The sequence below is a fragment of the Malania oleifera genome, chromosome 3, assembly GCF_029873635.1.
Source record: "Malania oleifera isolate guangnan ecotype guangnan chromosome 3, ASM2987363v1, whole genome shotgun sequence".
NCBI lineage: Eukaryota > Viridiplantae > Streptophyta > Magnoliopsida > Santalales > Ximeniaceae > Malania > Malania oleifera.
This window is the reverse complement of record NC_080419.1, coordinates 7947096-7973244: the sequence shown is the minus strand read 5'-3', so window position 1 is coordinate 7973244 and position 26149 is coordinate 7947096. Positions and strand designations below refer to the sequence as shown.

The following is a 26149-nucleotide window of genomic DNA, read 5'->3' as shown; positions in this document are numbered from 1 at the left end:
CTAATTTGGACTTGGGTCCATTGACCCCTGATTTGGTTCTCAGCCAAAGCCCAAGTCCTGTTTAAAAGCCCCAAGGCTCAAGTTCTGTTTAAAAGGCCCAAGGCCTAAGTCCCATTCAAAAGCCCAAGCCCCGTTTAAAAGCCCCAAGGCTTAGTACTATTTAAAAGCCCCAAGGCCCAAGTCCTATTTAAAACCCCCAAAGCCCTCTCCTATGTTCCAAGAAGGCCCCAAATGAACAAGCTCCTTTGGCAAGAGGGGGTGCGAACTATGCCCCGTCATTTTTTTAAAATTTTTTGAGTTTAACACGTTAATATGAAAATGAAATTGGTGTCGAACAAATGAATTTGAAGACGGTGTGAATAAGTTAAATTAAGAAAACTTGTAGGCAAAGACATATGTAACACTTTTTGTTTTTCCCTGGTTTGGTTCTTAGCCAAAGCTCAAGCACATAATATCTGTAGAAATCCAGCTTGCATGATTTGACCCCCTTTAAAAGATTTCTTTTTATAAAGCTCCATCATTTCCATGCTCGCCTATATGCCCTAACCACATATATCACTAGACGGTACTATCTGACTCAGACTCTGCAGTTGCAGCTCTACCTACAACTGTGGTACCTAGCAGTGTATAGATTTTCCCTGATACTTTTTGCCCCTTTCTCATAATCAAAACACCCTTACTCACCTTAATTACCCTACTTTCAAACTTATAACTAAACCTGTTACAATCTAAAGTGCCTAATGAAATCAAATTCTTCCTTAACTCTAGTATATGCCTAACATCACATAGCGTCCACAACACCATCAAACATCTTGATTCTGATACTCCCTATTTCAACAATTTTGCATGAAACGTCATTCCCCATCAGAATAGAACCGGAATTTCCTAACCTGTAAGTGGTGAGCCTGTATTTGTTGGGTGTTATGTGATAAGAGCACGCCGAATCTAAGATCCAAGAATCCGTGAGACCATTTGAATCCAATGAAATCGAAATCATATCACTATCACCACTCCATGAGTCTCCTTCTTCCACTACATTTACCGAGTTTAATTAACCTTCTTTATTTTATGCATTCCCCTTCTTCCTCTCTGGACAATCCAATTTTATGTGCCCCTTTTTCTCGCACTTAAAATACCGTACGTCATTCCTCTCCTTATAATTAGACTGAGCCTTATTGTTATTCGGTCCGCTCTGAGACTTATTTCTCCAACGATCTTGGTTACCCTTCACCATGTGAATTCGCATCACCGGCCTTCTTCCTCTGGTGAAAGCCCAAGAGAGCACTCGTGATATCCTCTAACTCTATGTAGGCAGGGAATTCAACGGCATCAACGCCTTGTCTTCATCCTCGAACTTCACATCAACCCACTTTAGATCACTTATAATCTGATTGAACACGTTTATATGTTGATTCAGATCCGAACCCTTTGCCATCTTAAGACCATATAACTTTTGCTTAAAATACAACCTGTTCATCAATGACTTGGACATATATCGACTCTCCAGTTTCAACCAAACTGCCGCTGGCAATTCCTCATTCATGATGTGATACATCACGTCATTGGTTAGACAAAGTCTGATAGTTGCCACAATCTTCGCTTCCAATTCCTTCCAACTCATGTCATCCATGCCTTCCGACTACCTCCCGTATAATGCCTTCATCATTCCTTGCTGCACCAACAAGTCCTTAACCTTCCTCTACCAAAGTCTGAAATTTACTTATCTGTCAAACTTGACAATGTTGAACTTCACAGAAGAAATCCCAGTCATTGCAAACCTGGATTTGATACCAATTTGTTGTGCAAAAATACTACCAATGTGCAATGGAAAAAAACCAACAAATCGCTTTGGATCAAACAATGCACCAACCAATGATGAATAATATGGAAACACAATCGTATGCATAATAAAGGAAAACAAATAATCAATGACACAAGAGATTACGTGGTTCGACAATGTGCCCACGTCCATGGGAGCAAACAACTAAATTTTCACTATTAATCATCAAACAAGGGTTACAATATTGTTTATATGCTAACCCCATACAAAAGACTCTGCAAGTTCCTAAAGTACCTTAGTAGCAATCCCTGGAGGTTTTCCCTCCGAATCCCTAACCTATTGATCTTCCCAAGAAATCAGCATTGAACAAGATCGTCGACGGTTTCAGCAAAATTGTCGATGGTTTAATACTGCAATTGAAATGCATAGACTAAAACCGTCGACGGTTTTCTCCTGAGGGTAAACTGTTGATGTAATCGTCGATTGTTGCATCCTGCAGTCTAGCTTCCTTGTTTTTACTCACTATGCTTTCCTTGTACATGTATTCCACTTAATATGAACCATAGACTCTAATACCCTTACAAATTAATATTTAACGTGAAAATCCAAATTTTAACCATAGATTTATCCAATATGACAAAAATATTATTCTTTAAGATTAACAAATTTATATATCACATGAAAAATATGTTTCAATTTAGTCATACATGTTGGCTTAGGTCATTGTCTAGCTTTAATAACATTGTCCAATCTTTTACTTTATTTTTCATAATCTTTAATGCAAAATTCAAATTAAAAATCTCCCATCTTTTAAAAACAACCTCTACTTCTTTTAAAACTTTGTTAAATTTAATGATAACCATTAAAAAAAAAAAAAAAAAGATGTACTAATCATTTAATTACCTTTTATTTTTTGTATATAAAATGGTCAATGAATCACTTTTTTAAGTTTCATATAATTTAAAAAAATTATTTTGTTTTTATCTTTCTTAATATAATAACACATACACAATGACTTAATTTTCATTTTTTAAACATATTATTACGCGAGCAGTGTATGCTAGTACTACTTAATATCTTTTTCATTCAAATAAAAAATACAATTTTTTTTTTAAATTAAAGAAATAAATTTATTTTTCCTATTCCCACCCAAAAAATTATTATTTTCTACCTCTCAAAAAAATTATTATCTTCTGACGTGTGAAATTAACCAATCGGCTTCGAACACGCAAACAAGTTCAAGTGGGTCGACCACACCTAAACATTTCCCCCTACCAATGCGTCTGCAAGCTTTTTCTGCTGTCGTCTTCGTTCTTTGGGCGACAGCTTCGAAGCTCACTATCGACTCCATTGCCTTCGTAATCTCCGCCCCCCCCTCTCTCTCTCTCTACATATAGATTTTTGCATTTTAATAGAAGAACTTTCTTCGTCACTAGTGATTTCTTCTGCTCTCCTCCGAATTCCAAATTTCGATATTCGCATCTCTCAATAGGCCTTTGACTGTTTCCGTACAATTAGCCATCGCCGCCGCCGTCACCGGCGCCACAATCGCCATGACGATGTCACAGTCCATCCATTTCTTCATCACCTCTCAGTCGCCCAAAGTCAATTTACCAAAGCACTCGTATTCGAAACCCTATCTGCCTTCCAGCAGTCAGCGCTTGCCGGTCGCCTCTGTGAGAAAGCCTATCCAAGCCTCTTCGTCGGATCTCAATTCGCCATCCTCGCCTGTTCTTGTTCCCGACAACGGCAAGGGCGGGTTTCTGTCGGTAGCGCCGCCGAAGTATGCTCCGGTGTCAGTTGCTGATTCGAGCTCGATCGAGGTCGATGCGGTGACGGAGGCGGAGTTGAAGGAGAATGGGTTCCGAAGCACGAGGAGGACCAAGCTTGTTTGCACTATTGGACCAGCCACCTGCGGGTTTGAGCAGCTGGAAGCGTTGGCCGTGGGCGGCATGAACATGGCGCGGATCAACATGTGTCACGGAACGCGCGAGTGGCATCGCGGCGTCATTGAGCGTGTGCGAAGGCTGAATGAAGAGAAGGGGTTTGCTGTTGCAATCATGATGGACACGGAGGGTAGTGAGATTCACATGGGGGATCTGGGGGGTGCTTCATCAGCCAGAGCCGAGGTGAAACTGATCTTAATTTTTTACCTTATTTGTTTATAATTTGTCTGCAATTATTCCTAATTGTTCAATAGAATTTTAGTTTTTGAAAATGCCTGCTGCTAATTTTTGCTGACAGTTGTTTATGGTTTTAACAACATAAGATCTTCGAAATAGTGTATATGCTCGCTTGAAAGCATTGAGTCTCGGCAATTCCTTTTTTCATCCGTGGCTTTACTTTGAATCCATGTGGCAAATTTTATAATGCATGGCAAGAGAGGGATGTTAATTATGATCGTCATTTATTTTTTCTTCTAGTTTCCAAAAGCAGTCAGCGTTGCTATGCTTTTACCACATCTGCATTTGGTGTCCGCGAAATAGATTATTGTTGGATGCCAAATTGGCTTAGACGCACCAACAATCAAATGTCTGGGCTGTGGTCTCTTGGAAGTGGGCATTGGCCTCCTTAGTGAATGGGTCCCTACACGAGAGCACAGTCACTGAGTAGGACTTTGGGAAAATCTTTGCATAAATTAGTTGGGAGTTCTACGAAGAAGCTCAACAAGAGACACTGTTAGGCATTCAGATTATCTTGTCTACATGCTCTTCCTTTCTTACATGGGGTGCCCATTAAATATCCTCTTGATATTCAGGATCCACATTTGATCATGACTTGAACCATTAGTTGTGGGATTGCTGGATCATGGCCATGCCTTGGGTTCTGCAGTTCCCATTAATCTTTGGTGAGGTTTTCGTTGGCTTTCTTTGCAAGACATGGGATATGTAGCCACTTAATAGAACCAAGTGCTCTTGCCTCATGGGACATGTACATTCACTCATAGGTGCACCCCTTATTATTTCAACTTTCCAAGGCCTACGAAGATGAGTTGCTCACCACTTGGATGGATGACTTCGAACTATGCAAGAAGTTGGTCCCTAATGTCTTGTGCTTAGGGAGTGTTGGGTTCCTAGAAGGCTTGGACTCCTTGGATGTGCAACTTCTAGAATATGAGTAATCTCTTTCAGCGTCCAAGGCTAAGGTCGGAGCTGGGTCTGCCCATCCCAATGGCTTAGGGGTCATCCATACCAATGACGAGGATGTCAATGGGAGGGCGCTAGGAGTTCCTTGCCCCAAGGAAAATAGGGCTTTGTATTTTTTTGTTCTTTCATTTCAATGGAAGTTACTTTAGTAAGTTATTTTAAAGAAAGATGGAAGTTACTTTAGTAATTGTTTAATGAAAACCAAATAGAAGGCTTAAATTTAGAATTGTCAAATGAGGAAAAGACTAAAAATATGAGATTTATTTGCAAAATTAGAGTTAACGAAATTAAGTTTGCACCAAAAAAGATGAAAACTGGGAAAGCTATGAGACCAGATAACATCGCAATTGAAGTTTGGAAATGCTTAGGTGATAACGTAATTGTATGGTTAATTAATTTATTTAATACAATTGTAAAAATTAAGAAAATGACATATGAATGGAGGAAAAATACTTTAATACCTATATACAAAAATAAAGGAGATATTCAAAATTGTAATAACTATTGTGGAATTAAATTTATGAGTCATACAATGAAATTATGGGAAATGGTAGTTGAACAAAGATTAAGGTTAGAAACGAAGGTCTCAAAAATCAATTTGGTTTTATGCCTGAGAGATCTACCACAGAAGTTATTTATCTTTTAAGAAGATTAATGGAAAAGTTTAGGAAAAAGAAGAGAGACTTGTATATGATATTTATTGACCTTGAGAAAGCATATGATAGATACTTAGGGAAGTCCTATGGTGGGTTTCAGAAAAAAAGAGTGTATTTAGTAGGTATACCGATATCATTAAAGATATGTACGATGGAGTAATGACTAGTGTAAGGACTATAGATGGAGAAACTAGAGAATTTCCAATCACCATAGGTGTACATCAAGGATCTGCTTCGAGTTCTTATCTTTTTGCTTTAGTGATGAACCAATTGACTAAGAGTATTCAAAAGGAGGTCCCATGGTGTATGTTGTTTGCAGATGATATTGTATTAATTGACGAAATTAGGGACGGAGTAGAGATTGAGTTAGAATTATGGAGAGAAGTTTGGGAATGTATAGGCTTTAGGATAAGTAGAAATAAGACAGAATATATGAAATGTAATTTTAGTAATGATAAGTGGAATATTGAAGGCAAAGTTAAACTTGATGATAATGAAATAAATAACACTTGTAGATTTCGATACCTTGGATCTATTATGTAAGCTGAAGGAGAAATCGAAGATGATGTAATGCATAGAGTTAAAGCAGGTTGGGTAAAATGGAGAAGTGCTTCAAATGTGCTCTGTGATTGTAGAATACTCTTAAAATTGAAAGGGAAGTTTTATAGGACAGTTATAAGATTAGTTATGTTATATGGATCGAAATGTTGGGCAACAAAGAAATATAATATCCAAAAAGTAAAAGTTACTAAGATGAGAATACTTAGATGGATGAGTAGTATAACATTGAAAGATAAATTAAGGAATGAACATATTCGTGGTAAGTTAGGTATAGCTCTTATAGAAGATAAGATAAGGGAGGGACAACTAAGATGGTATGGACACTTGCAATGTAGGCCACATAGTACACCTGTGAGGAAGAGTGACTTAGTTACAGTGGGGGGTGGTAGAAGGGGTAGGGATAGACCTAAAATAACTTGGGAAGAGATAGTGAGTAAGGATTTAATATCCTTGAATTTATCAAAAGAAATGGTCTATGATCGCATAAATTGGCGGAAAAGGATTCATATAGCTGACCCCACCTAGTGGGACTAAGACTTGGTTTTGTTGTTGTTGTTGTAATTTCAATGGAAGTGCTTTTCTCTTTAATTTTTGGTATTGTACTTCTTAGATGTGTTCCAGCGTTTTTTGATTTTGAACTCAGGTATGTTAATCCCTGAATCTAATTTGACCCCTAATATTTGATTGTAGGACTTTGGGAGGTTGACCTTGCCCCAACTCCCAATATCAGGCTGTAGACCCTTTAGAAAATTCAAATCTAACCAAACTCCTAATGCTGTGCTACTAATTTGTATCCCACGGCCAGTGCCCTTGCTGAGGTGCACATCCTTGGAGAATTAAATTAATTTGACTCCCAATACTGGGTTGTAGGCCCTTGAGAGGATCTAAATCTAATTTGACTCCCAATACCGGTTGCAAGACTCTCGGGCGGATTCAACTCTAATTTAACTCTCAATATCAGGCTATAGATGCTTGGGTGGATTCAAATCTAATCAGGCTTCTAATACTAGGATGTAGATATTTGGGAGGATTTAATTGAATCTGACTCCTAATACTATCCCTTGGGAGGATTTAACTTCTTACAACCATAAAGTGGAAAAGGAGGGTGGAATTGAACCAAAATTTTGCCATCAATCGTCAACAGATATACATGGCATGACTATATCTCCTGTCTGGGCTTCTGCCCTTACAATCCCTTGTTCCTTGTTTTTGTGATGTTCACTAGAAATACTTCTACAAATTCTTGGAGTTCCATGTCCTTTGACTGGCCTGCCTCCTAAGGTGTCCAACATCTAGGTCTTGGGGTGGACCGCTTCATGAACCTTGTAGGGGAGCTTGGAGCTTCCTATCTTCTATCCCTTCGCTGGTTGCATAGAAAGGGTCCCCTTCCCTGAATGGTTGCTCTCTCCTTGGATTGTAGTATTGAACTCTCCCTTCGCTGGTTGCATAGAAAGGGTCCCCTTCCCTGAATGGTTGCTCTCTCCTTGGATTGTAGTATTGAACTCTGTGCTTGTACGCTGCCTTACTGATTTGCAGTTATTCCTTTGCTTCATCCAAGATATCTAAATTTCCTTTCAAGTTTTTGTTTTTAGCTTTGCAGTTGTATGACTATACTTGTGGGGAAGGAATTTTGATCTCTGAGACCATTGTCTTGGTGTCGAAGGAGAGATTGAAACGTGTCTCCATATTTGCTGGTGCTGTCCAACCAGTGGTTCAGCACGACATCAAGATATTGGGAGTTTGTCTGCCCATTTCTCAGAGGCTTCTTTATTTGGGTGGCATGAAGGATGGTTCGATTGATTCCCTTAGTTTGTCAATTAGATTGAAGATAGTCCAGTCCACCAAGTGCAGACATTCAATTTGGCATAAAATTTTTTCATTCAGATTCAATCGAACTACTTGATGGCATGTGGTTTCCTGAACATGCAAACCATTTAATTTTAGATTAAATATTTGTAGGTTCTCTTTGAGATACAGGTGAGCTTTTGCTTTTACCTACTTGGTGAAGTAATCCACTGCAATGATTAAGAACTTTCTCTGCCTAGGACACCTTTTGAATTGACCCAAACATCTCTAGGTCCTATTGTGCAAATGACCATGTGCTCCTTGTGGGTTAGTTGTGTTGCGTGGATCCAAGTTATGCTTCTAGCATTGGCAAGGGTCACACTTGCAGGCATGTTCCACAGTCCCTTCATCAGGGTGGGTCAGTACCCTTGCTAGAGTACCTTGCGTGCTGGAGTCCTTTCGTTGGGGTGATTACATTGGATCTCTTCATGGACCTCTCTTAAGGCATATTCTGCCTCCTCTTGGGCTAGGCTCCTTAGGTAAGGCAATGCGTATGATTTCTTGTATAGCTCATACTCCCCACCTCCACACCCCCCCCCCCCCACCCCCGGGCTTGGTGGACAACTTTCCAAACTTCTGCCTCATCAAATGGAAGGTGATGCAGGGGCAGCTAGCTTCTATAGCCATGGGAGAATTTAGAAGAAATAGAAGAGAGGAATGAAAGGGGTGAGGGGATACAATGGGGGGACACGTTCAATTCCAATTCAAATTCATCAACAACCGCTTACAACATGGCTTTCACACACTATTTATAAGAAAGCCTTTTCACATGAAATTACATAAAATCCCCAAAAACTACATTACATTACAAACAAACCCCTACTTCACAGAAATGTTACAAACAAGTCCCCAAAATACACATAATACTATACTAATTAAACTAAATACATAATAAACTACTAATTAAACCCAACAATTATCAATCCAATTCTTCGTAAGTGATCTCGAACATGGGTCTTCCCAAGGTCTTGCTTCTTGTCCTACATTAGTAGGGCTCCATCATTATTTAAGGATGGGACCAATCTAGCTCGGGGTGTATCGTACATGAGTAAGACAACTGCCTTTGGCTGTTTGGTGTTCTTGTGACGTCGATTCTCTGTCATCATTGTCCTTTTGACCTTGGTAGTGGTTGTAGTTGCAGGAAAGTGCATCCACTTTGGTGTTTTATTTGTAGAGGATGGCTGTTATTTGAAGTGACCAAAATTGAGCGGTTCCTTTTGAAGTGGCCATTGCTAGGTGTCACAGGTTGAATACTTTACACCTTGTGAAGGGCCATGCTGTACTAGCTAAAGCACTCTTGTTTAATTAGTTAGCCAAAAATTACTGCGGTTTACCACAAGAACACATTCACAACAGTTGAATGAAAAGTAAACGGAAGTAGTAAGCAATTCATAAAAGCAAATGGCAAGAAGCGGTAAACATTGAAGCAACATAATTTGCTAAAAACACCTTTGTAAGCATCATGTGTTGGTAAAGGAGGCAATTAGGTTAAACATGTTTACAAAATGCTAGTGAGTTTTACAAGACTGTTGAAATATTCACCCTACCCTAAAGAGCTTTAATGTTGTTTTAGCTTTGGCGCTAGGAAATATCAAAATATCCGAGGAGTCATACTTCCGCTTTACTTTAAGGCTTATACATAAACCATAAAACCTATACTACTATTTACATGATGGTAATCCATCCCATGCACACAAGGCAAGTGGTCACATGCAGCGTAATTCCCTGAACAAGCTTAGTTTGTGACACCAGGCATTGCTTCATTACAAGTTCCTTAACCTTGAACCCCTCGAGCAGTTGTTTTTTTGCTAAATGGGAATTGTTAAAGGCCTTTGCTTCTTTGACCCCCTCCAAAGATCAAAGCTTCGTACTTAGCTTCATTGTTGGTCACTTGAGGCCGATTCAAAGAAAGCGATTGGTGGTCCCTTGGTTGAAGGGCACTGATTATCACACTTGCCCTTCAAGTTGGTTGTTGAGGCCTCAGGTAGAGTTGTTAGTGTTGATGTGCTTGGTCTTCGGTGCATTCAACAACAAAGTCAGCCAACACTGGTGCTCTAATGGCGGGTCAATGTTGATACTACATGTCAAATTGAGTAAGCTGTAAAGTACTTTTTATTAGCTTCTTGGGCACTTTATTTGCTTGATTGGCTTGTTAGTGTCGATTGCCCATTTCATAATCGCAGATGAGGATAGCGTTGTATAAATTTTCCAAGCAGAGCAATAGGATTTCATTGACCTCTAGTTGAGAGAGTACCGAGTGTGAGCCCAAAAACTCTTTTAACTCCAATGCCTTTTGGAACTATTTTGTAGAAGTTAGGAACCTTAAGGGGCGACACTTACTGTCTGCTTGGAAGATTAACCTTCCCAGGGCAGCAGCTCTTCTCGCCAACTTTTGGACCTCATGGATGTTCTGAGGGGCTTTATGTCTGCTGGTGCCTGTATTTTCTCAGGGTTTTCCTTAATACCTCAATGGCTTACCAGGAAACCAAGGAATTTTATTAGTACACTCTAAAGGCGTACTTAGTGGGGTCCAACTTCATTTGATTCTTCCTAGACTTTAAAGGTTTCGCCACATCTTGACATGGTCCTTTGGGTTGATATTCTCCATTAGATAGTTGACGGAGGCCTCCATGTTTGAGTAATGTTGGAAGATTTGGCTCACCAACCTTTGAAACGTTGCTCCAACCTATCTGATTCCTGAAGATTTGGCTAATAAATGACATCTTATCCTTGTCCTTTGGCGCCATATGAATTTGATTATACCTTGAGTATGTATTTGTAAAATTGAGAAGGCCATGCCATGAGGTTGTGTCCACCGTCAATTCTTGGCATCATGAAGCAGTCCATGCCTAATTTAGGTTGGTGAAATTGATGCACATCTATCACATTACATTAGCCTTCTCCATCAACACTACTTTAGCTAGCCAATCTAGAACCCACAATTTATAGTCCCCTTCAATATAAGGACAAATTCACCAAGCACAACAAAGAAGTGAGCTCCAACAGCTTCCTATCAATAAGAGACCTATGAAAATGAAAGTACCAAGAGGCTCAACCCCATTTGAATTGGAAATGAAGAATATATAGATCCATTATGCAATGAGGAAGGCCTCTATGAATAAGGAAGCGCAAAGTACAGAATCACTTGCCCAAGTGTCTTCCCAAAATTGAATGCAGTTTCCTTTACCTGCAATAAATTTGATATATGGGATAAGAAGAAAATAGGTCTGCGAAATACACTTCTAAAAGGGCTCCTAGAAGGAAATCTTAGCCCGTTATTAGCACCCACTCATTACTGATACCATGCATGCCAAATTTACTTTGAATAACTTTGTGCCAAAGAAATTTTCATTTTTTTTTGTGGGTCATCTTATCAAGTCTATTGTGTCTTCCCTACTTCATCGACATATTTGGGAGACTAAAGTCCCTTCTATGATCAAGGGATTTGTTTGGTTGGTGGCCCTTAATAGAGTTAATACTAATAATCTGTTATAGAGTAGGAGGGTTACTAAGGCACTGTCCGGAAATTTCTACAGTGCCCATTTTCTTGGGGCATGTGGATTGGATTGTTTGCATTATTTTGTGAGGATTGGGTGTGCTTGAAGATGGTGGAAAAGCTTAAAAAAAAAAAAGGGCAGCACAGCGCACAAAGCTCTCGCGTATGCGGGGTCCGGGGAAGGAGCAGACCACAATGGATCTATAGTACGCAGCCTTATCGTGCATTTTTGGAAGAGGCTGTTTCCCCGCCTCAAACCCGTGACCTCTAGGTCACACAGCGACAACCTTACCGTTGTGCCTGAGCTCCCCTTCAGATGGTGGAAAAGCTATTGGGTATTTTTTCACTGGGTTTGGGAAGAGGAAGATGCTGAAAGTGCGTGGAGGTGGGCACTCTTTGCTGTTATGTGTGGGATTTGTCGGCATGGAATGCACAATATTTCACTATTAAGAAATTTTTTCTACCTTGCTTTGGGATAAGATGATTCTTGGCATCACTGTTTTAAGGTGCATGTTTTGAGGATTTCAGTGGGATTGGAAGGCTTTATTAAGATGATTGCATTTTATTTTTGTTATCTCTTTTTGAGGATTTCTTGTCCTCTTTGTTGTACATTCTTTCTCCCCTATTAATAAAATTTCTTTCTCTATCTGCTTTTCATTTTCTTCCCTTTTTCATGCTTTTTCTAGTTTGTGAGGTTGAGTATTTTTTCTGCGATACTGGAACTTGCATTATTCTCTTTCATCCTGTAGATGAGGATATATGTGGTGATATGCTAGTGGACACCATTCCTCAGAGTTTCAAAGCTATCCCTTACAAAACATCAATTATGCTGCTGAAATCTATCGATTTCATAATATCAAGACTTTATAAAATTTAATATTTGTACAAAGTGATGTCACTAGGTAATGTCATTTAGATCGCGTTGGCTTATAAAAAATCACCTATGCTTTGTTTATTAAAATGCACAGGCAAAGGTCCTGATCTGCCTTACCAATTGCCTTAACAGTTGGCCCATATATTTTTTTTAATGTCATCTTTCATACTTATTTCTTGATTCCATATATTTCCTTAAATAACTTGTTTTTTTCTAGGTTTAGTTTTGGTAAGGTCCTCGTTGGCATCGTTCCAAGGATTACCTTTTTGTATAACTGCCAAATACCTTTTCAAGGTTTAATACAAAATTGGTTTCTTTACGTATAGCTCTCTCTAAAAGCTTCTGCTTGTTTCGAGTCCCTACAGTAAACTAGAGTTCATGCGGCGAGAGACAAAATTTGAACCTTTTCCACTTCTTGTTCTGTTATTTATTCTTGTGTTTTTTCCTGCCATGGGATAGTTGTTTTTGGTTGAGGAGGGTGGCCATAGATACGTCCTTAATTTTTTAGGCTGGAGGCATTACATTGGTACCCAGTGCAGTCGCTGTTTGCTTGAATCCTTGTAGTTTGTAGTTGGTACTTTGCATCCATCCCATGGTTATGTAGATCAAGTAGGTGTTCATTGCCAGGAACAACCTCAACTCTGAAATCTGTATGATAGGTTTGTGATGAAGGGAACAGAATTCTGATCTCAACTGAGATGTATCTTGAATGACACATATGGAACTGCACCTTCAGAATTTATAAATAAGATCTTTGCAGGATTTGCTGTTGTGAATTTGAGTAGGATGAGAGATGGACATGGTATTGATGTCTGTTTTGACAATATATGTGAAACAGTTTTGAGAGAATTCATGATTGAAAAAATCTTTGTTAATTAACAGTGTGGTTTCATTGTGGATCTGATTTATGTATTTGTTATTATTAGTACGTTCACTTGGTATGTGCATTGCTCAAATATTTGTCAGTATTCAATCTTAGATTCATTCCATATAAAATCGTTGACGGTGAAAGCTTTGAGTTTCATGGTGACCTTGGTCAGGGGAGTTAATTGTGCTATTGATGTCTTGTTGACTTGTGAGACAGCCAACACTGTTGCTGCTCCTGCTCCTAATTACATGGCTACTATCTTGCGGATTTTATCTCGGAGTCTGTTATGGTGACTGAATGGTTGTTAAACATATGTTTTTAACCAAAAAAGACTAGGGAAATTCGTTCCGATTCATTACACTTGAACATTGCAATGTGGAATGGTGTGCATAGTGACTGCTGTGTGATTTTTGAAATAGCTCACGAGGTCTTTACCACATCATCAATTTTAATAAACCATTTTCATAAATGCTCATTCATTAGGGACAATCTTCTGTTTCCCAGTTGATAAGGTTCTTTGGACATCTAGAGAAACAAAAAAAAAAAACAACGACGAGAACAGCATATCCATGAGTCTCACTAGGTGGGGTCTACTACAGACTACGTGAATCCTCTTTCACCATTCTACACGATCCAGGGAAATATCCTCTGAGTCTCTGACAAATGTAGGGCTGTCGAATTCTCACCTACTCTCTCATACCAGTTATAATGAGTCTACCCTCCCTTTCCTACTTCCATGAACATCAGCTAGCTCACTCCTCCTTACTGCATCTCATTTTGGCTTCTTTTACTTTTTTGGATATGTTGTTTATTACCTGCCAACATTCTGATCCATAAGCATAGTTGGTCTAATTGCCTTGATAAAGAGTTGTCCTTTCAATTTTAAGGGTATTCTATGATCACACAGTATGCTGCTGGAGGCACTTCTCTATTTTACGAAACCTACTTTAACTCTTATGTATTACATCTTCAGTTTCTCCTTGAGCTTGCATAATAGATTCTAGGTATTGAAATCTATTAATTCTATCAATAACGTTTAATCCTTTCTCTAATATTCCTCCCAACATGACTAAAGTTACATTTTATATATTTGTTTTATTTCTACTTATCTTCAAACCTCTAAATTTCATAATTTGAAATATGGAGATAATTCTATTATAGTCAACTACTCTTTTGTGCATGATGGTGAAATTTGGACTTTCCAGTGTCTGAGCATTTAATAGCATCCATCTGTGTTTGTCTTATCAGAGAATAGAATGGCATTGATTCTGTCAAAATAATAAAAGTTGCTTCTTATTATATTGCAGCCATAAACATATCTGGGATAGATGGGGTTGACCTTGCTAGGAGGCATTTTTTAATTGATTCACATGTTGTCTGTCTGAATTTTATGCAAATGTCTCTGCAGCATTTATACCCTTTTTGTTTTTATCACCAGACCTAGTTCATGGTGGAGGAACTTATTATGGTCATCTACTCTTTTTTGCAGGATGGCGAGATATGGACTTTCAGTGTTCGAGCATTTGATGCACCTCGCCCAGAGCGGACCATAACTGTAAATTATGATGGCTTTGCTGAAGGTCGTAATTCTTGAATTATCTTTTTTGTGGGATACTTGTTCTATTGTAAAATTTATATGTATATAAATGCAGTTGAAATGTCATAAATTTTCATGTGAGCTTTTACTGTGTCACAGATGTGGAAGTTGGGGATGAACTCTTGGTGGACGGTGGAATGGTGAGGTTTGAGGTGATTGAGAAGATTGGGCCAGATGTCAAGTGTCGTTGCACTGATCCGGGATTATTGCTACCACGTGCTAATTTGACTTTTTGGCGAGATGGGAATCTAGTACGAGAACGCAATGCTATGCTCCCAACAATTTCTTCAAAAGTGGGTAACTCATGCTTTATTTATTTCAAGTATTCATTGAAATCAACTTTGTAGTGAACTGCGAAAAGTAGAGGTGCTAAAGACATGAAAAAAAAGAATGATAACAAAAGATAATGGATCAGAAGATGCCACCTCTCTAAAAATTATAATTAAATGTTTCCTGACTTCTTAATTAATTCCCTGCTGTTTAGGGCAGACCTAATTTGTTCTGCTTTCTGAGTTAAACCTTTGCTTCAATGTAGAGGATAAAAGTGATCAACAACTTAGTCCATGATGTTATAGGGGGGAAAAGGATTTTGCTGTACTATTTGGTGAAGATTTTTGAATCTCTTGAAATTGTCCTATATTTGGTATGATGGTAATTAGTCTGCATGTGCAGTTTATCTATCATAATTTTAATATGAAAACTTATTGAATGAAGGTTAAAATTACAACAAGAACAACAACAACTATGAGGGCTCGGCTACATGAATCCTTTTTTTCTAATTTACTCAATCATCTCAAATTTCCTCCGACAAATTCAGGACGATTAATCCTTACTATTTCATTCTAGATTATTTTAGGTCTACTCCTAACCATTCTATTGTCCCTCATAGTGACTAGCTCATTTCTTCTTACTGCTGCACTATTCCTATGTTTTGCACATGCCATACCATTTGAGCCTCCCCTCCCTTATGTTATCTTCCACATGAGCTATGCCTAACTTGCAACGAATATGTTCATTCCTTAATTTGTCTTTTAACGTTAAACCACTCATCCACCGAGCATTCTCATCTAGGCAACTTTTACTATTTGGATATGTTGTTTAGTTGTCCAACATTCTAATTCGTATAGCATAGCTGGTCTTACAGCCGTCCTATAGAACTTCCCTTCTATTTTTAAGGGTATTCTATGATCACACTACACACCTGGTGCACCTCTCTATTTTACCCAATTTGCTTTAAGTGTATGTATTACATCTTAAAGTTCTTGTTTAGCTTGCATAATAGATCCAAGCTATCAAAATCTACTAGTGCTATTGATTTCTTGACCATCAAGTTTAATATTTTATCTAATATTCCTCCTACCATGACTGAAATTATATTTAGTATATTCTATATTATTTCTACTTATCCTAGTACCTCTAAATTCTAAAGTTTCTCTACATAATTCTAACTTAGATACTAGTTGACTTCCTAGTTTCATCAATCAAGATCATTTTCAAATAACATACACCATGGAACCTCATTTTGGATACTCCTAGTAAGCTCATCCATCACTTGGGTAAAAAGATAAGAGCTCAAAGCAGATCTTTGATATACACCTATTACGATTAGAAATTCTGTGGTCGCTCTATTTGTAATCTTAACGCTAGTCATTACTCCGTCGTACACATCCATAGTGACATGACTATACCTACTACATTCGACTCACCCGCCCCCCCCCCCCCCCCCCCCCCGGCCCACAAAAAAAAACCCACCATAGAACTTCTTAGGTATCCTATCATACGCTTTCCCTAAATCAATAAAAACCATATGCAAGTTCCTCTTCTTTTGCCTAAACTTTTCCAATAATTTTGTTAAAAGATATATAGCTTTTGTAGCAGATCTTCTAGGCATACCCCAAAATTGATTTTTTGAGACCCTCGTTTCTAACATTAATCTTTGTTCAACTACCCTTTCCCCCAACTTCATCGTATGGCTCATTAATAAAGGTCACAAATAATTCACATATTTTGTGGGCCTTTCCATCAGATAGTTTTGGAGTCCTGATATTGACCGGCTATATTATCAATCAGAATGGTGAACAATTAGAAATTGACTACGGCAAGAGTAAATAAAAGTTGAATGAAGTGTTAAGATGAATGATGCAGTAAAAGAGCAAGGAAAGTGTTATTGTTGTTGTTTAGACTCTAGTTTCATTGTTTAGTAAAACATTAGTTGAGTTTATTTAGGTTTCTAAAATTATTTTTGGAGTATTGATTCCCCATAGTGTTATTTTATTTTGATACTTGAATTGGGATTGAATATATGTTGCACTTTTGTGCTGCATCAAGTCACAGCAGAATCGGTTGTCTATCAATGCCTTGATATGGTTTGCAATTTCAATTCAAATTGCCATGATTGTCAGTGTTTGACTAAGTTTTCTCTGAGTCTACTCAAATTCATAGGTTTTGCAATTTAGACTCAAATTGCAATAGGGGAAAAAGTTGCCTGAGTCTAGACTACTGCTCCACTTCGAGATTGCTGCATTCCACCACTGGAAATGATGATAATCCCCAATTAGTTAGAACATTTGCTGATAGGGTTGCTTAAAAGTGACACTTAGTTGCGACCACTTGTGTCAAATTTGAATTCACTTGCGTCACATTTGAATCATTTGGAGTTAGTCCTTCATCTTCCTTTTTACTTTTTGAAAAATCAGCTATCTCTGTTCTCTTTATTCACTTCTATTTTATTTATTTCTTTTTAAAGCCCAAGATCCATATCTGATCCACTTAAATATAGCCTTTTTCCCATACATGTTCTACCAAAGCCCCATAGTCATTCTTTAACCAATCCATACCAACCCCTTGTCCCTGGCCATTCTTTACATGGTTTTTAAATAGCGTAGCGGGTACTGTAGCATAACAGTAATTGGTGCAGCAGAAAGCAGAGCTGCGGATGATACATAGCGGGAAGCAGGTGTATGTGAATTTTTCCTGAGCATCCACAGCATTATCCATATTGGTATATTTGCAAGCTTTAAACCCTTAACACTTCTTAGAAAAAGAGTTTTGAACTTTTGATGTATTTTGGATCCTTTAGTTCAACTTGTAACATTGTTTAGTTAGGGTTACTTTGATTTTATGAATTATATATATACATATATATATAGTGTGTGTGTGTGTGTATTTCACTTTTCATTAATCATAGGTGTGATAAATAAAATAATAAAACAACTTAGAATAGCTTGGAACCACCCAAACACCAAAGAGTTCTCTCATCCACCAAAGCATTCTCCCAAAACCGAACCCTATTGCCATTACGCAGTCCGAAATGGGTGAGAGGAAAGAAAAGACTTGTAAGCATCCCTATCACCGTTAGCTATCCCTAGTTTACTGGTGCTGATTTTGTAGGCAGGTTCTGGTATGTCGAAATTTTACGAGCATCTCATTGAAGGGAAATCCATCCCTGTCAATACTTCAAGTTGTGTGCATTGGTTCAACATGATAGGGTCACACCCTAAAGAGTTTCATAAGCACTGGTTGTGTTGGATATTCTTTTGTGGAAGATGAACATCAGTCCATTATTTGATACATTAGGGGACTTTGCTATGGATTACAATTTGAGCTGCAATCATGCAACTTTTGTCTTTAGCTTATTTGATAAGGCTGCTCCCTTTGCTAGGATTGAAAGGATATTGCAAGAAAATATTATGAGCCACTTGGTGTCCCCCCAAGTCATTTGACTCAATGATTGTTGCCTCAACTTGACTGCTACAATTGTGGACAAAAAATGCGTTCTTTTTGGAATTGTCCTAAGAAAAACATATCAATGTTGTGGAGCATGCTGAAAATAATGAGGATGAAGCTGGAGAGAGCTATTCAATAAAGTTGAAGAGAGTAATGTTAGCTAGTAAGCACAAATGCTTCAACTTGAGGTATGGTTCTTTTTTCTTTTTCTTTTTTCTGGTTGTTTTTTCTTTGCCGCCCTCTCGGGGGGGAGGGGGTTGATACAGTAGGAGAGTATGGAAAGTACTTAATTGTTTTTTGTTTAGGGTATTTTAATTTGGCCAATATAGTTTAGGTTCTAGGGAAAGTGGTATTTGAGCTTATTTGGGTTTGTAACATTATTTTGACTACTTCCCAAGTACTTAAAGTCCATAAAAGGGCCTATATATGTGAATTTTATTTGGAATTGAATTGAAATTGAGTGTGTTGCATTCTCCGGTATCAATGGGTTACTAGCGGTATAACTGTAAAACATGAAGAAAGAAATGAATATTTGTAACCAGGTGCAATTGGCACTTGCAGAAGATAAGCGAAGGGCATTTAGGTGGTCTGGGGCTTGCTGGTTGCAACTTAGATTCGATGGTGCACTGGTGAGAATGAATTGAGGTAGAGGCAATAGGAGGGAAAGAGGTTGATGAGGACATAGGTTCAAGTCAGAAGCTCAAATTTATTAAAGAATGTTAGTATGTTACTATTTGGGGAGACATCTTCAATTGATGACAAATCTTGGTTAGACTGCAAGCTTTGAATCTTTTACGTCACAGAACACCCCTTGAGTAGTCACAGTGATTACTACCCATATTGTTCAATCACTTGAGTTCGGTAAATGGCACAAATCCCTTGCCACTATATAAACCCGTTCTACTCTGCCCTCATTGTCGACATTGTCATCAGCTTTCCCTATCATCATTGTCCATACTTGATTACATGAGTCGAGCCTAGCTTCTACGCATACATATTATGAAGTTGCAGCATCAAATGATGTTAAAGAGCTATCAGATTTGATCCATTCTCTTGCCTGGCCCAAATTTGCAACCCTCCGAATCCATTAACCTGCTTCAGCCCATTCCTGAAACTCACAAAGAAAAAAAGAAGCGAGTTAAGACTCTTACACAAAGTAGAGAATCACCTTGGCTGCCTTCAGTAAAAATTTATGATACATGTATAGGGAGTACTCGATGTGTCCGAGCATGTTCTAATGATGGATTAGAAATGGTATCTGGGTAAGCTAAGTTCTAAATAATCAGGAATGCTGTCTTTTTTAGAAGAATATTTGAACTGAAGAAAAAACTCTTCTAAAAATGAAATTGACTCGAGCTAGTTCCTCAAGTCGGTGCAGTGATCCCAGACTTCAAATAGCTAGAAGCCAGACTACTAAACTGACCCATACCCCTCAAGGCATACCCTTACTACTCCAGCCATGGGCCTGAACTGAAAAAGTTGAGGTATTTCAGATTGTTTATTGACAACGACAAAGTCATGGAAAACCCCTGAAATTATTTGGATATTGGACCTTGGGCATGTAATAATTTTGGGCATTGGACCTTGGGCATGTAATAATTTCAAATTGAACTTTTGAAGAAGATCTTTTGTCCAATGGTGCTGCTCCAATCCCCTTATTAAATGCGTTATTGGGTCTGCCATACACCTCATATGTTTCAGGTGATTCACCTGGGATCGTCAATGAGACAAGCCTTTGAGAATCTGAATCCTTTCTTTTAAGTGTATTTTGTCTGGAGCTTTAGTGATCCCCTTCCTAGTTCCCAAAGATTTATCCCATTATTCACTCATTTTACCACAATGAGCCTATCAGCCTTGTTATCTACTCCTACCCCAATTCGGTTGCATCACCACTCAATATTAATTTTAACTGCTGTTATTATTTGATGCCATCCATATCAAGTTTAATTCCCTAACCACCTCTAATGTACCAAGGAAATTTCTTTTTTTTTTTTTTTGATAAAGAAGATTTATTAAGATAACAGGCCACAAAGAATCCTAGCCAAGAGATTGGGTTGAAAGGAGCATTATTGAATCTAAAAGCTAAGTGGGGTAAAATCAGCCCTCTTTGCAATTTTGACTTCACAATCTTTACCTTAAGAGAGCAAAGAGAATGTTATTGAGATTGGTGGGTGTGACCACAAGCTTAAAGATTTAATAACTCTCCAAGCAATGATGAGCAAGTGAATATTGATGTTAATTTCAAGGCATTTTAGTGATTGAGTTTGTTATTCCTCTTATATTTGCCACCCTGCTGGAACTTGATCCGACATCTTCTTATACATCGTTGAGGTGACTAAGGTGGTGTCAGCGCTAGTTTGAAAGCCAAGCTTTCTCATGCTTTCTCACTTAAAATTTGAAGTCAAGTTGGAGTATGCACATCAAGGTGAAAGTCCAAATTTAGGAATTTCAGAAATTATTATGAATTTTATTTATTTTCAGATTCTTTATTTCCATAGATATTTTGGAAAATTTTTTTTTTAGGGAAATATTTAAAAAATATTTAACTCTAATTTTGGAAACTAGTATCTAAGCTTTTTACTTGAGCCTCATGAACTAGCTTTATAAATACCTAGCTGTAATTGATTTCTAAGCATTGTTGAAAAACAATAAGAAATTATGTGCAGTTTATTTGCCCATTCCAAGGTTAGCTGTTGACGTGTGTGTGCGCATTGCCTAGTTGACATGTGTGATGTGGCCCTACGAGGCTAGTGTACTTTTCCAAGTTAAGCCAAATGGTTCTGCCTTTTCAATCTTAAGCTTTGAACTTTGGACCCATTAAGATTTGAATTCAAAATTTTACTCAACATAGTGTTGTCAAAAGTTTGATCTGCCTTTAAAGCGCCATCACAGTGAGTTTAAAAAAAAAGGGGCAGCCTGGTGCGTGAAGCTTCTGCGTTTGCGGGTCTGAGGAAGGGGTGGATCACGATGGGTCTATGGTATGCAGTCTTATCTAGCGTTTTTGCTAGAGACTGTTTCTATGCCTCAAACTTGTGACCTTATACATCACATGGCGACAACTCTATCGCTGCGCAAAGGCTCCCCTTCGCCAATGCAGCGATGTTCTGGTAAAAAAATTAGCAAATATTTTACACAAAATGTTAAGTTGTTTACGAATGGAGAAATCAATTTTAATTATCATGAAGTAAAGAGTACCAGTAAAATTATTAGATCCACCCAAAAAAGAGTCTATTGTTCAACACATAAGCTCCATTGATCAAATAATGACTTGTAGAGAAAACCATCATCATTAGATCTTAAGATTCTCCAAAATTCAATGAACGAAAAAAGATCTAATGATGCATCAGACTAAAAAATGGTAAGATGCTCTAAAGTTCAATAGATTGAAACTGCTAGGCAATAGGCAAAAAAAAAATCCTTGGATTTATTAACCTTACTGCTTGATGCTCTATTTCCACTTTTGCTGTCACTTTTTTGCTGTGGAAAATTAAATTCTTATACATCATTGTCTTCATCCACATGATCATTAGAGCCTAAAAACGGTGAACTAGAGAATGGCAGAAATCAGCCTGGCATGCCTGATTGACATCAAGTCCCCTAGATATGGGCAAGGTGATCTCTGAGTGCCTAGATGAGCACGTGGGTGCCTTTTCACAGCTCTGATTCAATGTAATACTTCTTATACAATATCATTGGCACAGTTCCAAAGAGATAATTATCACTGGTCCACTATAATATCTTTTACCTTTGTACCTGCAAAAACATTGTAATTTAGTGGGCCCTTCAATTTTAGGACATCTTTCTCATTTGAGTTTCCTGATAATTGCAATTTAATCTTTCTAACAAGTCACTTGCGACTGCAACAACTAGAATAATATTAATGCTCTGAACTGGCCTGGAAAGTAAATAAAAATGATGTGAGATCTTTCTCATCCAATTCATTAACCTCACATTATTGGATTGTCATATCATTTCAGAGATTTGTTTCAGATGTAGAATCCCTGAATTTATAGAATTATGACAATCATCTACAAAAAACAATTATTATTCCATTTCTTATTGGATCCCTTTTCGCTTCTCTTTTTTCTTCTCTTAGAGTTGATGATTTAGTGTATCATGTCAAAAAAGTCTAAAAGTACAGTGGGCAAGGAAGCCTCTTGTACCACAAAGTACAATAATGTGTTTCTTCTTGATTAAAAAATTCTTGAACTCCTCATTTCCCACACTTTAGTAAATGATTAAAGGAGCTAAGCTCTTGTTGTTATAGGATGTGAAAAATTATTAGCATCAGAATATCTTTCATTTGGATTCCAGGATTATAAACTACCTTGCAGGTGGCATATTATTTGGCTTCCTGATAACAAGGTGTAAGATTTTACTATACAAAATTTTAATTGTGATATAAAAATTTTATTCTAGAAGTTTCTGAATGGGAAGCATAGATTCATGAGGAGGATCCTAGGAAGAGGATTCATGAAGATATTGTATTGGTCCACAAATATTTTCTTGATTTCTCACTGACCACATTAAGATATATTAAGAAAAGGAAGAATAATTGAAGAGGGGGAGGGAAAAAGCATCCTTTCATTCCTTGTTTTATTTGATAAACAAAGAATTATATTAAAGGAAGAAAGAGAGTACAACAAAGAAAGAAAAAACCTGGGAGAAAAAGATATCCTCCCATTACAAAAGGAAAACTGCCAAATAAAAATAAAGTAAATACAAGACAATTCTAATAACGTAAAGCCAACTAATCCAGCTGCAAGTCTTCAAAAGAAACACAATGAAATAATCCATTTTCTGAGCACCAAAGGGACACAAGAAAGACCACTCTGCTCCAAGCATGCTACTGTAAGTCGCAACACCTTGAAGGATCCTAGCATTTCTTCCCAACCAAATGCACCAAATAATAGCCCAGGTAATACAATATGACAAAACTTTCCTCTGTTTCCTCTATCAAAACCTCCAAACCTGACGCAACAAAAAATCTCCAAATAAGCAGGGGACATGGCCCACACCCCCAATTTTCACCAAACATCATAAACAAATTATTCCATAGAACCCAAGAGGACAATGTAAAAACAAGTGAGAGCAATTTTCCACATTCCTAAAACTGGGGAACAAACACCAGGGACGCTTATAGGTCTTCGCTTCTGAAATAAATCATTACTATTGATTTTCTCTAGCAGTCTAACAAAAGGCTTAATCTTTGAAGGAACTTTAGGTTAATGAATGAAGGGCAAAAGGGCTAGCATTAGGGTCATGGATCAAATGAAAAAAGAAATATTTGTACAAAAAATTCCTGGAAGAATCTATACTCCAAACACGTTTATCACTCCCCAATTGGACATGTAAAGAATCAAGCATAATAGTCTGAAAAACAAGCTCGTTACTCTTGGGGATTTAACTTATGTGCCTTCTCCTCCTTTAGATGGTTTAGAAGGTATTAATCTGTTTGAAGACAAGGTTCAAAGAGTTGATAAAAAGGTTGAGGATGGAATTCTGCCGACCCCTGTTCAAGATGAAATTCCTGGGAAGGATATTGATGCTCAGAGGCTGTTGGATGACTTGGGCCTGAGGTTATCTGAGCAAGGAGGTAATGAAGTCAGGCTTGACGGTGGCAAATCCAACGTGAAGAAGGGTTAGAGGGAAGTAGCTAATTTAAGTGTTCGGTGAACTATGGTGGGAAGGATTTGAAGAGGGGATTTCTTAGCTGATTGTTACAGTTTTTTATTTATTATTTTTGTTATGCTTTTATTCTTTTTTCCCTTTTTGAGTTTTTATATATATATATATATATGTATATTGAGGATTTATTATCCTAGCTTCAATTGTACATTCTCATCCTTAATGTATTTTTTTTTATTATCAAGAAAAAAAAAAAGAAGATTCCTTCTAAAATGAAAATCCAATGAATGCCATCCTCTTGCAAAATGAGGAAGGCAGAAAAATGAAGCGTCTTTCTTTATTTAATTCTCTATATCATTAATCCTTGCCATAACATATGGTTTATTCAGGTTTCTGCTATATAATGCTGAACTTACGGTTCCAAGTGTGCTGCTGAAGCATTCAATTGAGCATGGTATCTTTTAATAGTTTCTTCAAAATCAATGTTAGCAATGGTTGATTAGGGTAGTTGTGAAATTGCTAAAACTTGGTCTAAAAATAGTAAGTAAGTTAAATGTTGAAAGCATTATAAAATATTTAATGAATACTTAAAAAAATTATTAAAAAGAAAATTTCAATTCAATTGGTTAAAGGAACCAAGGTGGCTAACTAGGACATGTTTATAGTTTTGGCATATGTTTCTAGCTCCATATAAAAATGCTCATTGTAATGATTAAGTTTGTGGAGAGTGGGGACTACTTATGTTTTTGTTCCTTACAAGTTATTTGTTTCTTATGTAACATGGGGATAAAAACTCACATTAAAGAGTCTTATTTGGGGGATCAAATGTATTCAAAAGTGGCTCAATTTGAACGTATCCAAAAGTGGCTAAATTTGATTACTCTTGTACATAGTATAACCAAATTCTATTTAAACTGGCAACAGGATGAGATTAGATGGTTAAAATTCATCAAACAAGTTACTTTTTTAGGCTCAATATCTTAGTGGATCACTATATCCATCAAATGTGAGATCTGAATCTTCTTTCCTTTGATGTTGTGGCATGTATACTTTTTAAGAACTTATCCAGCCCTCTTTGGTCCCCCAATTTGGTATGAGAGCCTTGTGCAGTGGGTGTTGCAATTGTATTCCTTGAGGTAGCCCCCCCCCCCCCTCAATTTTTTTGGGTTATGTTTGTGTTCACTGTGTGTGAGTGTGTGTGCTCGGGCCGATGTGAGAGAGGGAGGGACTGCACTGGTTTGCTAGTTTGATTGAAGGTCGCCTCCCCTGTTTACTCATTTTGGCTGTAATTTTTTATATTTTTTAAAATGCTAGTCTTTCTTTTGACCGATTCAAACTTTTAATATTGCAGGATTGGTTGGACATTGATTTTGGAATTGCAGAGGGTGTTGATTTCATTGCAATTTCATTTGTCAAGTCTGCTGAAGTTATTAAACATCTTAAAAGCTATATTGCTGCACGTTCTCGTGATAGGTAATTGTATATTTATTATTTATCTATAATCCTCTAGTGAGCATGGCTTTGATCGCTCCCTCCCTCCCTCCCTCCCTCCCTCCCTTCCTCTTTCTCTCCCCTTTCATGTTCTCCCTCTAAAAAAGGCTTTTTTTAAATTTGTTTCAAGAAAGGACTATTAATCAAGGCAATGGATTACCTTTATTTAAGGTGAAAAAAAAAAAAAAAATGGCTGTAAAGGCAATGTGATTAAAACAAAGTAAGCATGTTTGATCCTCATGAAGCACACAAGGCACTAGGGCATAGCATTCCAATACCAAGAATCCTAGGAAAGTGCCTAACTCTAAGACTTGGATCAAGGATTAGTTTGAGGAAAGGGAAAGAAAGGAAAATAAGAAGGAAACTTATTTTATTGTATTCTCTCTCTATATCAAAGTTCTATTAAAAAGAAATTTTTTTTTCTAATATGATTAAAAATAAGAAATGTCGACTATTATAACAACAACAACAAGCCTCAAGT

At 37.5% G+C, this 26149-nt stretch overlaps 1 protein-coding gene across 1 annotated transcript in view; it reads left to right on the top strand.

Moving 5' to 3' along the window:
- The first annotated feature begins 3043 nt into the window (after positions 1-3043).
- LOC131151813 (pyruvate kinase isozyme A, chloroplastic) overlaps positions 3044-26149 on the top strand; it is a 29080-nt gene continuing 5974 nt past the window's right edge. The window contains exons 1-4 of the mRNA XM_058103234.1: positions 3044-3909; positions 14716-14806; positions 14923-15116; positions 25529-25650. Of these exons, the coding sequence (XP_057959217.1) occupies positions 3334-3909; positions 14716-14806; positions 14923-15116; positions 25529-25650 (983 nt within the window). The 5' untranslated portion in view covers positions 3044-3333. The remainder of the gene's footprint in view (positions 3910-14715; positions 14807-14922; positions 15117-25528; positions 25651-26149) is intronic.